This window comes from Morus notabilis, unplaced genomic scaffold (assembly GCF_000414095.1).
Source record: "Morus notabilis unplaced genomic scaffold, ASM41409v2 Scaffold92, whole genome shotgun sequence".
NCBI classification, from domain to species: Eukaryota; Viridiplantae; Streptophyta; class Magnoliopsida; order Rosales; family Moraceae; genus Morus; species Morus notabilis.
The window spans coordinates 57,462-76,031 of NW_010361009.1; the positions used below are offsets into that span (position 1 = coordinate 57,462).

Sequence of the window (18,570 nt, forward strand, 5' to 3'; positions counted from 1 at the left end):
TCTTTCCCTTTGTCCTCCGCCGCCAGCGGCTCCGGGTCCTCCTCACTATCCTCCCCTGTCTCATCTCCCTCGTCCGCTAGAATAAGTAGCTGAAGTTGTCGGTTCTTGCATCGATGACCCGGACTGAATTTTTCGTCGCATTTAAAACAGAGTCCCCGGGTCCGCCGTTGCTGAATCTCGTCCTCCGTGAGCTGTCGAAACACCCCTGCCTCGCTAGTCGGAAACGTCTGCCCGAGGCCACTTCCCGATCTAGTGCCTTGCCCTAGCGCCGCCTCCTGGTTTTTTTTGGAACGAAGGGAGCTCTCAGGAAGTAAGGGGCTCGAGTGGGGGCTTCCAGAAACTCCCCCAAAACGCCCCCAAGTTTCTGATATGGGCCCACGGCCCAACTTAATCCTCCTAACCCTATCAGCAGCCTCATTACGGGCCTCCACTTGTTGGGCCAGGTCCATCATCTCATGCAATCCATTGGGCCGGTGCATCTTCAACTCGGCCCGGATATCTTCCCTGATCCCATGAAGGAAAGCCCCCTTGAAAACAGTTTCAGGCACTCCTTGAATCTGGGCCGCAGTTGACTCGAACTCATCCCTGTAATCTGCCACCGACGAGCGTTGCCTGAGGGCCATTAGTTGCTGCACCGGATCTACCTCCATGGCACGCCCAAAACGTCGCATCACCGCCGCACGAAGTTCCCGCCAAGATCGGAATAGGTCTTGCGCGTCAGCCCACTGGAACCAACCCAGGGCTCTGCCCTCCATACACATCGAAGCTACCACCACTTTCTCCTCCTCATCCACATCGTTCACGGCGAAATACCGATCCGCCCTAAACACCCACCCCTAGGGATCTTCTCCATGGAACTGGGGCATCTCGAGCCTTCTTCCCCGGTGCTCTGCTCGCATCCTCGGTCGCGGCGGTGACTCTGGGCGGTACTCCCGATCGTATCGCCGAGGCTCCTCGTGTCGGGGAGGGGGTGGTGGCGTCACCGGCCTAAGGTTCGGCGGTGGTTGGCGCAAGTCAGGAAACCGCTGAGGACCAGCGTCGAACCGTGGAGGTAGTTGAGGGTGTCTCTGGAGGAGCTCCGCCTGCCGGAGTAGTATATTCTCCGACTGCTGCACCGATCCTTGAACTTCCCCCATCTGGACGCCAATCTCGACCACATCCTCCTGGAGTTTAGGGAGTGGTTCCATCATAGCCTCCATGATTTGCATGGCCTCGTGAAACGTATCCATCCTTTGCTCGAGTCGAGTCAACTTCTCGGTCGGAAGTTGTTCGCCGGAAGCGCCTGCCATGGATCGACCTCTCTGATACCAAATTGTTACATTCCTTCACAGTCTCCGGTTCACAGATGAAACCAAACAAGAAGATTCTCTAGAAATTCAGATAGGTCCTTTTATTGATTCAACCAACAGATCTCCGTGGAGGTGAATTCCTCCCCAGAGAATTACAGAAAAGTAATGGAAATAGAAAGAACCAAGGAAAGATAGAAATGGGATAATTCGAGGTTCCCAGCCTCCAAAGTCTGAACAGAAAATACTCAATTCCCAGACAACATGTCTCACGTCCCAACTCTTGCCTAAATACCTCTCAGCCCATATCGTAACTATAACTAACTTGACACGTCAGCCTCTTTTTTTCCTAATACCACTTCCTTCCCCTAATTCCTGCGGTATTCCCTTCCTGCCCTTTTTCCTAGAATAAACTAACGTAATAGGAGGCCTAACATCAAGTGCCCAATCTTGCCCTTGCTGTCAATTGCCAATTTCACGGACTGAGCCCACTCGAGATAATTCTGCCCATTGAGTTTCGTGGCCGTGAGTCGCATGTTAGAATTCTGCAAATAAAATTTTGTAGGAACTGGAACGGAAGAATTTGAAGGAACTGAAACGGAAGAATTTGCAGGTGACTAGTTCCGGAAGAGCCTGAGACTAGATTTATTTTGGGTGCCAGCCATCGCTGCCTTGCAAGACATCGTGAAGGAGAAAGAAAAAGAAAAGAAAAGAGCACGGTGGCTCTGATACCATATAGGGTTAGGGAAGAAAAAGATAATGTTTCTCCTTAAATTACAAAGAACGAGTACGGGAATAAATAGCAAAAGAATGCCCACAGAATCAGCAATTACAGCTCACACACAATCAGCAAATCCTCTGCTAAGGAATGGAAACTACATTTATTTATGATTTATTTGCAAAAATAAAATATCCTACAAATCCGATATGTATATACATATTTTTGTGTGTGTGTATAAAATGTAATATATAACATATGGGCAGATCTCCATGGATGAGAAAAGCCACAATAAAACGGAACAAAAATAAAACAAAAAGAAAAACAAAAGGAAGGAAAGGTGACTGATTTCTTTTCACTGTGAATAGGTGCATGTTGAAAAGCAAACATGAGAAGCTATAATTTATTTCGCCATTTGGTCTTTAATGCAACTGCTGACAGTGTTATCAATTACTGCATTGGTTTTTGTTTCTTTTGGATGTACAGGCACATGGAATGATTGAGATGCCAAATCCCCCTCCAGAGATTTTGATCTTTGAACCTTTTATTGAAACCGATGAGATAATTGTTTCATCCAAGTCTGCTGATGAATATGGGCATCAACTCAGATGGAAAGGACAGAGTAGATGGGTGGAAATAACTGTTGGTGTTGTAGGAAAACGCGGATCTATGAGCTCTTTGAGTCCTAGCATCACTGTCAAGGAAAGTGGTGATATTTTATCACTCGAGGAGAAGTTTCAAGGTAATCTTTTCTAACATTATTCGATTCTCACAATTTAAATGCATTTTCTTTTAAGTTCTTAATCACTAGCACATCCACTTTGCATCGTCTAATCTTTCAGTCTTAAAAAAATGTTTATATTTGATAATTCTTGGTGTTATATCATAATTTGAGTGGACTAGAAAACGTGGATGAAGCTCCCAACATAAACATTGTTAAATTGTTACTAGTCCTGTTATTTCACGCTTCTATCATACATTATAATTGAAAATGAGACTTTATCATCCGTCTTTATATTATTCTACTTGACAGGTGGCACTGGCATCAATCTGACTCCACCTCCACTTTCCATTATCAGGTTTCTTAAGAACCCTTGGATTTCTTTTTCGGGAATGTTTTGCATGTTTCATGCTTCAATCTTTCTGGTAAAAAGAATTTTCATGTGATTAATGATTAAGCTTTCTGGCAGAGTTGAGCTCCTTGAGAGATTTTGAAAATAGGATTTGTGCTACTAATGTTGCTGATGTATCTTAACATATCTGTGAACACATCCATAACTACACATATTGTTGATGTTATTGTTAAGAATTTGTGAGCACTTTTTTTTGTCCCTAATTTATTACTTAAGTATTTTCCATCTATATTTTTAATGAATTATGGAGGTGTGCTTATGGTATTTAACCTTAGGTTGAGGGTTTGAGTCACTGTGTGTGTGGGTTTGGGTGTGTGTTGTTTGATGAGCAAAAAAAACCAGTCTGCATGAGTTAACCCGTGTTGTACTGGAGCGTCAAGGTCATGAATGTGCTTTTGACTCATTTATTTTTTGCCGGTACATGTTTGATTGTTTGTAAAGTGGTATTCTTTTGCAATACAAGATAGTGGGTATCATCTACATGACATTATCTTGCTGAAACTCTCTTGTTCCTGGTATCTTCATAACGTGTGAACATGTTGGCATACTTTGCCGTGATAATAATATCTTCCTTTTTCATCCGTGAATCAGCAATGAGGCCTTGGAAAGATGTAAGAAGAATATTGAACTTATTGCAAATACTTTGCAACTAGAGGGATTTTCACGAATCGATGCATTTGTGAACGTAGACAGCGGAGAGGTAAATTCACCGGACGGATATACCTGTTCTGGTATACATGAGAAGATTTTAGCTAGTTCAATTTTCCTCACTCCATTGTCAATCTCCCCTTTCTGCAGGTGTTGATTATAGAAGTCAATACTGTTCCTGGAATGACACCTTCTACTGTTCTGATTCATCAGGTGAATTCTAAATATTCGCATCTACATACAAATATTTCATCTCTTTTGTTCTCTCTCCTATTTGAATTCTGCTACTTTTCTCTCAATTCTTCTCTTCACTCTGTCTCTCTCTCTCTACATACATCTTTTTGTTTTCTTAAAGATTAAAGATGGGCCTCTCTGTCTCTCTCTAGTCAATCTTGGGCCTACATCATACATACATCTTTTTGTTTTATTAAAGATTAAAGATCGGGGTCTACAAACAACCACATGATATGCCCTCCAATATAAAATATATCATATGGTGCATATGAGTAATCCTAAATCCTATACTGCAAATGTGTTGAGGAAAGACGAAATATGTCTAATTAAGAAACTATGTAAACACATTAACTCTACTAGATTATCAGCGTGAAGCCTGTGTATGGTGACTTCTAACTGACTGGAAATTTATTTTGCATCTCAGGCATTAGCAGAAGAACCGCCGCTATATCCTCAGCAATTCTTTCGTACCCTTCTTAATTTGGCGGCAGAGAGGTCTTTGTAATGTTCTTGCCACTGAACTTAAAGTCATTGCTTTCTTCAAATGGTTTGGGCTTTTCTCTGAATTGAACTCATGAACTTCATTCCAAGATTTCTTCTAGTAAATGTTTTCTTTTTCGATTGGAATGAATATTCATTCTTGCTTTTGTAAAGCAGACGTGCGAAACTCTGTTGTGTACTTTTCCTTTTAAAAAAAAAATTATATAAAAGTAATCTTAGTTGGGTTTCACACTTATCCGCGGAAAGAAACAAAAATGCGAGGGAAAGAAACTGATTTTTCTGGTTTGTTAAACAAAGAAACTGAATTTGGTTCTTAGTTGGATTTCGGCATACTGCACGTGATACATTTGAGGGCAAATCATTTGTTTTTAATACAAGAAAAGGTAATCAAACTAGGATATGAATTATAAGATGACTTTTTTCCTTAGAAAAAAATAAACCTAAAGACGAACACCCACCGTGGGGCTCGAATCAATGACCACAAGGATAAGAGTAGTGGTGGCAATTCGTGTCATGTGTCGTGTTTTGATCGTTTCTTTTTAAATTTACAGTCAATCCGGATACGACCCATGACACGAAATTTTTTAAAAACCGTAACATGAACACGACACAACTACTTTACGGGTTGACACGACACGACACGAAATTGACCAGTGAACCTGAAATTGACATGAAAATTGTATATTTTTATTTAGTGTTTTACATATTAGAAATAACTTAAAATTCATAACACACTGAAATACAATAACATCCATTGAAATTAAGTAAATAGTAGTATAAGATTTTGAGTATAACTATTATGATATCACAAATTCATAATAAAATAAAAAATATATAATGAAAAATATATGTATTTTTTAGTTTTTTACGAGTTTCGTGTCGTGTTTGGATTATGCGGGTCCAACTTGAAATTGACACATTTTTTTCGTGTCAATTTCAGGTCGACTCAATTCTGACCCGAACCTCTTTTTCTCAACTCTAACCCGCAAAAATCGTGTCGTTTCCGAATCGTGTTGTCGTATCATGACCTATATTGACGGCCTTAGATAAGAGCCTTGCGCTCTACCGACTGAGATAGTCGGGCTTATTGGCATGTGGTGGCTCTTTTTATTTTAACTAATTTACTAGTAACGATTTCTTTAATATTTCTCTCTCATTTGAGATACTAATTTAATAGAGCATACATGTTATTGGAAAAAGAATAAAAGGACAAGTCAAATCTTAATTTTCCTCATAATTTTAAAACCAAAAATTAACTTGTGGCCTTATTAAAAATTTTGACTAATAATCATATAAACAAGAACATTTTACCATTCCTATTTTTAAAATGAGTAGAGTAGTTATGTTTGCAATCTAAACATTTATAGATATCTCAATAATTAATACTCCTGTAATAAAGATTAAAAATTTATCCTTTAAAGATATTATTTTTATAATACTGAACTTAATCCTCTCATACCCAGAATCTAATTTTAATTTTCATTTGATTTATTAAATAATACAATTCAACTATTAGTGCATGGGATTTTATATTTGAAATTCAGTTTGTTATTTTGTCGCATTTTATGCCCCATTCATTTGCAAGCATTTAGGTTTTTGGTATTCAGAAAAGCACTTTTTGTATCTATTGTTGATTGAACCGACCAAGGGATGGACTGATATTCAATTGATGGAATTAAACGTGGAACTCAATACTGGATGTGCAAATGTTTTTTTTTTTTTTTAGAACGTAGTACATACCAGAAACTAAATTATGTAAATAATAAATTTTAAAATTATTTAAAATCAATAATAGTTACGTGGTAAATCGGTTATTTACCGTGTAAATAGTTCATTTACAACTAGTGAAAACATTTTTTCACGTAAATTTTCTTTTTACGACTGGCAAAAAGATTTTTTTTACGGAAATGAAGATTTTTTAAGATTTTTTACCACATAAGTTATTTTTTACGATACATAAATGAACCATTTTTGCAATAAATGATTCATTTACTATGTAAATTATTATTTACTTTAAATAGTTTTAAAATCTGCTATTTAGTAAATTTAATTTCAAAACTCTGCTATCTACTATTTTTTTTTTTTTTTTGTCTCCTATCATTTTTCTGGTACATTGTTGAACCTATCTACTTCGCAGATAAGTAAAAAGATGCTAAAACTAATGTAACTCTAAGAAACTAAATATTAAAAGGACGTTTTTATTTACACATCATTTTTTACTCTCTACACCCTCTTTTTCCTTAAATTTTTTTATGACAAAAAGATTCTCACATACGATCACAAAAAAGGACAATTATGACATATTTAATTATGTAATTAAATTTCATTCAAAAAAGAAACTAATTATGTAGTTTTTATCTCCCTCCATACACCCACATGTTATGTCCTAAATTATAAAGTATTACTATTTTAAAATTTATAAAAAAAAAAAAATTCTAGTTTTAACCTTTTAATGATTATTCTAAAAAGTTGCATTGATATAATGTTAATCTTTCTTTTCTATTGGTTGTCTGACGATTTTTATTTTTTAATTTCATTTTTATATTTTTTACTTTTTTTGTAAATACTAATAATTTCATTTTATTTTTTTTTCTTATTATAAATTTGGATTGATTTTTTTTCCCATTTTATCTTCCTTTTGTTTTTGTTTTTGTCTTTGTTTTGAAAGAAGGTTTCACACCCAAAATTTCAACAACAAAAAAATATATATGAAGGGATGGATAAATAATACAATTTAAATAAAAAATTAAAATAAAATGGTGGGTGTGAAAGGAAAATTGAAGTGGACAAGAATTAAATACTTTATAAAAATAGTTAAGGGTACTTTTAGAATAATAGGGGTGTGTATAAAAAGTAAATTTAGTTCTTTCAAAATTATATAGGGTCATGTGTATTTAAAAAGGAGTGTCGAGAGTAAAAAAAGATGTGTGAATAGAACTATCCATATTAAAAATACATATTTTAGGATTTGTTGACTCTTAAAGAAACGTCATTTTTTTATTTTTATTTTTTTGTGTTAGAACCTCTGTTCAAATTTTCAAAGAATTTAATAGAGAAAATTTTAGGGTTTATAAAGATGAAATTAACATTAACTAAAGATGTAAGGGTATGTTTTTTTGTTCTCTAAAAAATACTTTCCAATTATAATTAATGTTGGTGTATTTTTTTCTCTTTAAAATGAATATTATTTCTATATATAGTTAATGTGGGGTATATTAATGAGTTTTAATGTAATTTTAACATAATATAAAATTGTAATAAATATAATTTATGATTTGGTGGGGACATTAATGAATTTAGTGAGTACAAATATAATCACTCTTTTAAAAATTAAAATCATATCAACAATAACAGTTTACCATTCCTATTTTTGAAAATTAATAACACTGTATTGTTCCTAATTCTATTTGTAATACGTAAAAAAAATTGCACTTAAGGAAACAAATGATCATCTTTCTTATCTATTTTCGTTCTTTTCTAACATGTTTCACTTTCTGATTACATTCCATTGCAAGTTTGTAACTCTGTCTCCAATCTATTCCTAAAGGGAAAATTACATCTGGCACCTAGAGTTGTTTGTAGATTGTTCGCGGTGTATCTTAAACCAACCAAAAATTTTTGAATTGGGATTTTCCCAACCATTTACCAATCTAAAAGTATTGTCAACTCACCCAACTTAAAAGTATCGAATTCTTGCAGAGGAGGCGTTTTTGTCTTCTGATGGCAACAGCTGTGGTGTGTGAAGTTAATGCGTCGCAATTTGACGACGTCTTTTTGACCTCGCCGTGTGTCTCTCAAAGTCTCCCATCTTTCCCCGTGGTCCTTTTCTTGGTTGCATACTCGTCGGAGTCTTTTGATTGCGGTGCTTAGGGTATCGTTTTGTTTTGTGTGTTTTTTTATTGTAATAATTGTGAATTTTACACCGCTTTATTGATGTGTTTGTGTTGTTTCTTGCTGTTGGGTTGTCTGCTAGGGTGTGCATGGCTTTTGTGCTATGGACTTGTCGATTTTCATTTATTGGATTTTTCCATTGATTATAAAAAGATTTCCTAAAGAGTCATGTGTTGGATCAGTAATGTACTTTTAACAGGTTTCTAGTTTCTAAACTTATTAAACACTTATTACCTTTGAACGTCTCATTCGAATTTATTGATATAATTGGTTGTTTATAAGGATGGAGATTTTTTTTCTTTTTCTTTAGTTTGTGGTCATACGTGCCAGAATTGGTTTTTCTTTCTTTTCTTTTTTGTTTTTTTAGTTTTTTGTTTGAAGTTGTCAGAATTCATTTTGTATTTGAAATATATTATTACCTTAAAAGATGTAATATGATGGTATCAATAATGAATTGTGTAATGTTGAATATTAAAGAGTGAACTTTTTTGGAATTGAACCAGCAACTCCCCACTTAAACCCCCACCTGAAAGGTCATTAGACCAAGAGGTCCCTAAATACCATTAGACGAAGAGATCCCTAAATACCATTAGACGGAGAGGTCTTAAGCAAGAGTGAACTTTTTATTACCCTTAAAGTAGAAGATTAAAATGTAAATCCAAAATCGTAAGTGTTATATGATTTCATTCACTAACTCTTTTTTCCTAAACTTTCGAATATTGTTTTCCTTTTCCTTTTTTTCCCCCTTAATAATATCCAGTGACTACTAATAGTCACACTCACTCACGTTAACAACGAGGAATTCATGAATTAAGATCGCCAAAGACAATTAAACAAGTACCCTGATAGCGTAAGTCCTATTCCGAACGCCCAAGCCTGCAAAACACACACGAAAATGCATACAAACGTATTACGTTTAGCAAGTAAATTAGATTAAAAAAAAATATTTTGAAGGTACATAATTATACGAACCCCACCAACAACGTGACGAAACCCATAGCCAAATATGGGACTTCGATTCAAGATCTTCAAGAATTGATGGAAACCGCGACCCGTTGCTTAGCAAAGCAAGAACCTTTGTATGGTGAAAACGCCACAAACGAGTATGGAAATTCCGTTTGATAAGTCAAGTTGAACACCACAAGGAAAACCTTGATAAGTTCGGAATAGTTCTTCAAGAACTCAAGAAGAATAACTCACAATATGAATAAACATCAAAACTTTATTTATTTTCATTTTTCAGCCTTAAATAGGCGAGTATAAGCTGAAAAAGGTTTAAAAATTGAAAAGTCATATTCTATCCTTAATGAGATAGAAACCTAAAATAAGATAAACCCTAAAAACAAGATAAAATGCGCCTAAAGCTTACCCTAGGGAAGAAATCCGAATTTTGACCTAAAGATAAGATAAAACACGCCTAAAAGCTAATCCCTTAGGAAGGAATCCGAATTTAAATCCAACTCCTTCCCTTTTAAACGCCTAAGATGGAATTTAAATGTTTAAATTGAAACTTAAACCTAAAAAGATAGGATTATGATAAAGGCAAGTCTTTATCCGCAATTTGACTTTATCCCGGGCTGGAAAACACGCCTAACTTCTTGAAATTCCCCCTTGCACGTGTATCCTGGATTGGCATGCAAGTTGGTCATGCTATGGCTCAATAGACGTGTAAGACTAATTGGCTCTTTTCCGGAATGGCTCAATGGACGTGTAAGACTAGTTGGCTCTCTTCCGGATCGACTTTGATGAGTATTTCTTGCATCCCTGATGTTCACATCACATAATACATATAAAAAAATAATAGTTGAAAGTGCTATAAAAAAGATATTTAAATATATGCATGGGTATATTGAAGGGAAATTAGAGAAAATATGTTTATGAGAAATATTATTTTAACGGGTTTAAAATATTTTTCTATGAAGTTCACTTTCGATATAATAAAGATTATATGAAAAAATATTTTAGAAGGGACTAATTTAAAAGAAAAATATTTTTATGAAAGTAAATTGAAAAAGAAATAATTCAACGTGATACATTTAAATTTATAAGATTTAGTAGGAAAAACCCAAAAGAACCAAAAGAAAAAAAAAAGTTGAGATTGGATTTTATGGAAATAAATTTGAAATATCTGTTAATAAGGGGGCATATATAAAAAGATTTTGAAAAGCCATGTACCAAAAATGACAAACGTTATGCGGCTTATGCTGAGATGAACGCGAAAGCAGCCAAAATCAACCAAGCAATTCCTTCCCAATACAGCGTGCTGTGAAAGAGTAGATACCAGCTACGAGTATTTATTTATTTATTTATTTTTAGAAAAAGGAGGGAAATTACTAATTCAAAATGTCAAATCATTATTAAATCAAATTGTTAATTCCAAAATATTAAATGAGATTGAATTGAAAGTCAAAATCTTATTATAATCAGAAACAATATCTTAATATTGTCATAACAAAATAAATTCACAAAAAAAATCACCATATAGGGAACACACAAAAAGTAGTCCATAAGGGCATTACCAGGAATTATATTTGCTTTATTAAACATAAGTAGATAGTTTTGAAATATAGTGCCTGTTTGGAAGCATTTTTAAAAACATTTTTTACGTTTTTTAAGAACAAAGAAATGAAAATGCTCTGACAGTCCCGTTTGGCATCGCATTTCTTGAAAAACAGAAATTGAAAATGTTTTTTACTTGTTTCTAAAAAGTGAGCAAAACTGAAAATGAATCTGCGTCATTTTCATTTTCATTTTCCCCATCTCATTCTTGTTTCATTTTCCTTCTCAGTCTTTCCCCGACTCCACCCCCCAACTCTTCTCCGATCTCCCTCCACCCCCTCGACTCCCCCTCTTCTTTGATCTCCCTCGACCCCCTCGACCCCTCCTCTTCTCCTATCTCCTCTCCAATCTCCCTCGATCCCCTCGAACCCCCCTCTTCTCCGATCTCCTCTCCAATCTCCCTCCCCCCCTCCCTCTTCTCCGATCTCCTCTCTAATCTCCCTCCACCCCATCGACCCCCCTCTTCTTCTTCGCCCTTCCTCTTCTCTAATCTCCCTCGACCCCCTCTTCTCTGTTCTAAGCCTTGGGTTGTCGGTGGAATCGCGCAAGAATCTCCTCCCTCTTTCTTTATACTCGACAGTTTCATTTATGCCCATGCTCTCCAAAATCGACTGAGGTATGCACATTAATCTAGTGATTTAAGTGTTTAGGTTGGTATTATTTATTATTTTCTGATGATTTGTGGGATTTAGGCTGGTTGTGTCCATATTTGTGTTTGTGGAGATTGTGTTGTTTGTTGATAGTGCTTAGGTCTTAGTTTTCAAGTTGATTGCATTTTCAATTTTCTCTTTGTTGTTTGTGGAGATTGTGTTTGTGGAGATTGATTATGTTTTTAATTTTCTCTTAGTTTTCAATTTTCTTTCTCTGCAGTTTTAGTATTTTAAAGTTGCTAGATTGTGCAGAATTGCCAAGTAAGATCATGAATTACTTGACTAAACTTAGAGAGTGATTGATTTTAGGTTTGATTTGTTTAATTGAAGAATTGTTTCAGCAAAGTTATCGTGAATTTGGGACCATTGACATGCAAAAACATTTTCCAAGTAGCATGGTAGCCAATTGGGTACAATGAAAGAAAAGTGTTTGAGAAGAAACTTTTGGTCATCGAGAAATTATTTGCCAGCTCATATTATTACTTTATATTACATCATGAGATGAATTTGCTTTATATAATATTGTGAAATCTCATTGGTGTATGCATTTGTATTTTGTTGGGATACTGTATTTAAAAATACTTTGGAGGGGTTTAGAAGCCATTTGGGACGTTTTAGGGTGGTTGGGCGCACCATGCTACATGTTGTGGGCACCCAGCATGCTACAGTAGCCCCTGAGAGCGCACCAGTGTGCTGCTGGCAGCCCCTGTGAGCGCAGCAGGGGGCGCTGGCAGCCCCTAGGAGCGCACCAGTGGGGCGTTGACAGCTCCTGTGAGCGCAGCAGAGGGCGCTGGCAGCCCTGTGAGCGCAGTAAGGGGCGCTGGCATCTCCTGTGAGATTCGTGTGTATGTATTCGTATGTGTGTGTGTGTATATATTCGTGTGTGTGTGACCTTCAATTGTGTTTTTTTGGATCATGACATGCATAACACTGTTTTCATATTTGTGTTTTGTGATTTATTTTAATGATGAATGGAAGTGTTATTTTAGATGTGTGATAAGGATGATAAACAAAAAGTTGATTTGTTTCAGCAATATTTAGCTGATAGGCAAGCCCGTACTATGGCAGCAGCGGAGGCTCAAAAAGAGGATCCAACTACAAGTATTGAAACCTATATGGATTTGCTGAATGGCTATGAGGAGTACTTAGACGACAATGCGTATAATAAGGTAGCAGAGAAGTTGGCAGGAGGCAGCTGACATTTCCTTTAGGAAGATGTTTGTGAAAATGCCTTCCCATCGTTATCTTTCATGGATTCGAAGCCCGTGATTTAAATGATTTTTATTTGTGTTATTTTCTTTATTTGTTTCCTCTCGGACTTATGCTTTTTTTTTAAGTATTGTTGAGCATGCTGAACAGATTTTCCTCTCGGACTTGTGTTTGTTAGACTTTGTTATTTGTTTATAGTCGGATTGAATTACATTGGAGTTCTTTGTTTGATTAGTTAATGTAATATGGATGTTTGATTAGTTCCACTCATGTTTATTTTTAAGGTTAGTATGGATTCCGATGCCACAAATAGTGACAATGATGCCACAGTTGTTGACTTTCTTCACTCATCAGATGATGATGAACAGCCACAAATTTCTATCCAATTACTGATGTCGCTTACAAACAGACCAACTAGGCAACCTCATCGTAATTCTGCATTAACAGGACGAGAATATGTTTTAGAACAATTACATGGACATCCCGAAAATCTGTTTGAAATGTGTCGTATACTAAGTTATCTCATTTTAAATTATTTATTATTTATTTGTAATGTAATTTAATTTATTATATTAATTAGTAGTGTTTTTATTTAAGATTCAATTATTACTTATTGAATATATTATTATTTAAAATACAATTACATGTTTTAAAAATTAAGCCACCAAACGCAGTTTCAGTTTTTTTTTTAAACTGAAAACAATGTCAGAATAAAACTACCAAACGCATTTTTAGAAATGATTTCAAAATAGAAATGAAAACATTTTCATTTTCATTTTCATACAAAAAATAAAATTATTTTGAAACGAATTCTAAACGCACACATAACATAATATGATAGTAGACATTGTTAGATCTAGGACCACCCGTAGCAGACCTTTTATGTAATTTCTTCCATATTTTGTTCTTGGAGTGAGCTAACATTTTTATTAATAATGAGAGAAGACCTTAACTGCCATCTACAGATTCTAGTACGATATCTGAAATAGGTTGGTATTAAGAATTGGACGCCATAACTTTACGTAATCAAGAGCAATAAAATCGGGAAAAAATGCATTAAGTAAAACCAACTCACATAATTTATAGAGTTTTGCCTCAAAAGAAAAATCGCACTCTTCTCAACTTCTCTGCTCTTCGCCTCAGGCTGCGTGAGATAATAAATCGTCAGAATAGTTAATTAGACTCCACAACTTAACACTTAGCAAGCATAAGAAACCCAATCTCACGCTAAAAACTTTCTCATTTGATTTTATGAAAAATAAAAATAAAAATAAAAAGGGAGTAAAATCCAAGAATCCAATCTGAAGGCATGTAAGCTGTATATAAATCTAAGAGAATTTCTCTGCTAGTTCATGTAAATATAGATTACTTACTTTTCAATCGTTAGATTTGTATTAAAATCTATATGTCCTATATACTTTTTTAATCTGATGTGATTTTAATTAGATCTAACGGTTAAAAATTAGTACTATTAAAATGATGGACTGTCAAAGAAACTCTCTAAAACCAAACAAAATTAAAATGAAGAAGACTCTAAAAACAACCAACGGAAAAATAAAATCATCTATTATTTTTGCAAATAAAAGAGAGGGCTTATTAAAATCTTCAACATGCAAAACTCAGTCGGAAAAATGGAAAGAAGGAAACAGAGTGCATGATCCATAGCAGCCTTCTATTTCCAAAGTCATCGACGTTTTAAAGTGGAAATTAGAAAGAAGAGAAGCATCTCTATCAACAAATGGAATGAAAAAAATCTACAGTAGAATTTTTGATTTCCTGATTTCACTAGATAGTGAATATGCTTGGTAGCCGATTTGTCCGCTATAGTATTGCCTTCTTGAAAATGTTTGCGACACTCTATAAGTGAGCTAATAACTAATGAGGAAAACAGACTAACCCATAGCTCCAAAACAAATAATAATGTTAGAAATAAGGGGACTTTTACGGTGCAACCCCCATTTTTCTCCACCGGTAGAGTAAGTAAAAATTGCTTTAACTTGGTGTTCTGATGGTGAGAAATTTACCCGTGGTTGGGGTAGATTTGGTGATTGTGATTTCATTGGGATCGTATGTCATTGTTGTTCACACATAATTGGTTGGATTTGGACTTGTTAGATGGACCAGTCCAACCCCACATCGAATCATGCCCCATGCGGAATACACTTGTAATACCCATTTTTTAACTGATAAATTCATAGAAATAGATGTTAGCAATTAACTTAAATAATGTTATAGTATTATAATTAGTTAATTATAACATTACGTTGAGTTATATTTTACAAGTAAAAGTTCATGCCATTTTATAGAAATTATATATGTGTGTTCATTTTTTTTTATGATTTGATAAATGAATATATGTTCATGATATGATGTACTTCATGTTATATTGCATTAAATTAAGTGTCTTTAAGAAAATTCTACGTTTTCTTTGATTTTTCTTTCTAGACAAAAGAACCATTTCCATGACGTTAATTTTCAGCTCTATTTTGGACCTTTAAAATTCTGAAATTATTCCTCTAATTTATAGAAAATTGTAGAACCTTTCATAAGCTTTCCAACGCCTACTCATTTGTGCAAATCGGACATCGGAGTAAGAAGATGTGGCCAGTATACCATCCGAATATCCAACAGTCTCCAACCAGGTTACTGCACGCGAACAAGAACGGAAATTTTAGAATTTGACCTAACTCTTGTATTTGTCTTCCACAGGATTTTACACCCCAATGACAGTCATTGCCACAATCAAGAAGATTTCAAGGTTTGTTTCATCTCTAATTTAGTATTCATGGTTATTAAGTGATTTTCTTTGGTGTTGGCTATTGGTTTAAGAAGATGATGAATAATTTTCTTTGGTTGACGATTGAGGAAGGATGTATATGATTTAGGTGAGGTTTTAATGTCCATGGCCGCTTTTATTTTGGGATAATCATGTATGACCCGGTTATTATTTTGGGTGTTTAGGTGTCTTCATAATTTGATAAATTTTAGAAATGCATGTTAGGAATTATGTTATTTTCTTATATTGTTGTTTCCTTTTTATATTATAAATTGTGATTTCATAAAAACATGAGTTAGCATATTGTTTTTGGATTCGAGTTGCAAGATATGTGAATTTTGATGGTCATATTAATGTTACTAATTCGCTTTGCCATGAGAATTTTTATAGAATGTGTGATTTGAATGTTTTAGGAACATATCTTAGGGCTGATTAAAGTATGCATATGGTTGGAATTGATTTTATTTTTAATGAATTTATTTTGGTATTTTCAGAGTTTATTGTGCTGGAATTTTCTAGCTTATATGATTTGACTTTAATATAGTGTTTGAGGGAACAAACAAACTCTATTTTTAACAAATGAGGTGTCATTGGAAAGATCTTGATGTCTATTTTTATTTGGCATCAATTTCAGGTTCTTTTGAGTTCTTTATGATTTGTTATGAATTTGGAAATTTTGTGTAATCATGTCACGCCCCCCAAACGGGGTGGGTAACGTGGAGCTCGATTAGGGGTTAATAAAGCAGATTCTCAGACGAGCCACACTCGACTGAATTAAAATATAAATAAATTACAGAATCCCGAGCCTCTGACAACACACAGGGCTCCACCCACAGGACATACAATATCGTACATACATGCAGATGTAAATAATCATTACAACAGACATCAACCACAATCTAGTTAATCCAAATATTTCAGTAGTTTACAGAATTCTCAATTCCTTACATTTTATTCCAGAGGATGATCATAATCCTCACTTGATTCCAACAGCAGCACAACTCAGCTACTCCGTAGCAAATATCCGGCTACTGTGCACCGCTCTTAGAATCTCCTGGGAGGGGTTTAATACATTTAAAACATAAAACGTGAGCGAAAGGCCCAGTAGGACATAATTTGAAATGACTTAAAAGTAAATGAACATATAAATGTGCGTGTAAATAAATAAATGGTTAAATGAATAAATAGACATTCAGTTCCAACAGACAGCCGGAACCTCACATCCTTTTTCTCAAAGGAAATATAACTGAAAATAACCGTATTACAGGCTTCAGCAAGTAATTAGTGCAAATTACTTACCTAACCAAGTGCCTCGCCTACCCGGACCGAGTTTCGGGTTCTGCCCCCGAGGATGCACTCTCAGCATCTTATCTAGGCTTACAGCAATAGACTCTCTTACCAGTTCACAAGATCTCTTAGCTTAAGAAATCATTCATTAACTTTTTGAAATCGTTATTATAACCCCACAAACTACTCAAGCCGCGGGCCCCATGACTGGGCAAGCCATGAGGTTCCATGACTGGACAAGCTATGGATTCCATGGACAAGACAAGCCATGGATTCCATAAGCTACACAAGCCATGGTTTTCAAAGAGTTTTTCTTTTGCAAACCAACCCCTTTCTTTTAAAACATTTCCAAGGCCAAAATCCTTTTGGAAAACAGGCTCACAAGGAAAAGGGATAGAAATCCTACCTCGCACTATCAAACCTGGGACTAGCGTTGCCTTTTCCCGCTTCCGCTTCCTCAAGCCCCTTCAGTCTGAATCCTCAGCGATCACTGATGCAAGACAACACTTTAGGATTAATTCTCATTCCTAAAGCAATCCAATCTCAATTTCCAACCAAGATTTCCTATTAGTGTGCCCTAATCCATTTTCATGTTTCAAATTATCATTCCAAGGGTTTTCAATCTCAAAACAAGGATTAAAGATGCTAATCCATTCATCTCAAGTCCCCAAATGAAGCTAATTTGGGTTCTCCCCGAAAATAGGGGTCAAAAGAGCAATTTCAGGCCAAACAAGGTCAAACCCCGTGTCAACCAGTCAACCGGTGACAGAACAGTGCATTACCACCGGTCGATCGGTGGTGTGCACTCCGGTCGACCGAACAGGTCGACTGGTCAGCCCAATGCAATCCGGTCGACCGCACCGGTCGACCGGTTACCATGTGATCCGGTCGACCGGTGGAATCAGCTGCGCGAGAGAAGCTCGCGGAAACCAGTTCAAAAACCTGTAATCTCAGTCCCAAATTGAAATATTTCAAAGGAAAACCACTAGATCCGGGTTCTAGGTCCTAAAACAAGTCCAAAGAACCCAAGATCTCCAATTTCTATCCTAGTTTTACTCAAAAACCATCAATATCCGGTTTGAACCAAAAATAAGTTTTGAAATTTGAAAACTTGAGATTCAAGAGAGGTTCTTTCAGTAATCTTACCTCGAATCCTTCTCTTGTCATTGAAAATGCTTTGAAACTCTCCTTTGGTTCAAGATCTGTTTGATTTGGGACAAAAATGAGAGAGAGAGAAAGCGCAGGAGTGAAGAGAGAGAGTGAGAAAGTGAATGCACGGGAATGAAGGAAAAGAAAAGGAAAAAGTAAAAAGGAAAAGAAAAAGAAAAAGAAAAGAAATAAAAGACAGGTATCACTAAATTTAAAATAACTGTCCAGAAATGTGCCCATACACACTTCTGGGTAAACATGTAAATACTGAGAATATTTAAATACCTTGGAATTACTTAAACTCACACGTGTCAGAAACATTTATTAATTAATACTCAATTAATAAATCCAGATTAGGCACACTAATAATCTCAATTAATTCTTCAGGGTGTTGTAAATTATTGGGATTTTTTGTGTCTTGATGTTATTAAATGATGGAATTGGCCTTTTAGGCAGTGTTTCAATATGATGGATGGATTTGGTGAATTAAAGTTTTTAATTTTATTATATTTATGATTTATGGCATGAA

The 18,570-nt window shown here is 35.4% G+C and overlaps 1 protein-coding gene across 1 annotated transcript in view; it reads left to right on the top strand.

Moving 5' to 3' along the window:
• LOC21385822 overlaps positions 1-4,681 on the top strand; it is a 51,505-nt gene extending 46,824 nt beyond the window's left edge. Inside the window, exons 21-25 of the mRNA XM_024165422.1 lie at positions 2,491-2,746; positions 3,038-3,083; positions 3,729-3,837; positions 3,936-3,998; positions 4,444-4,681. Coding sequence (XP_024021190.1) covers positions 2,491-2,746; positions 3,038-3,083; positions 3,729-3,837; positions 3,936-3,998; positions 4,444-4,524 — 555 coding nt within the window. The 3' untranslated portion in view covers positions 4,525-4,681. The remainder of the gene's footprint in view (positions 1-2,490; positions 2,747-3,037; positions 3,084-3,728; positions 3,838-3,935; positions 3,999-4,443) is intronic.
• The last annotated feature ends 13,889 nt before the right edge of the window (positions 4,682-18,570 follow it).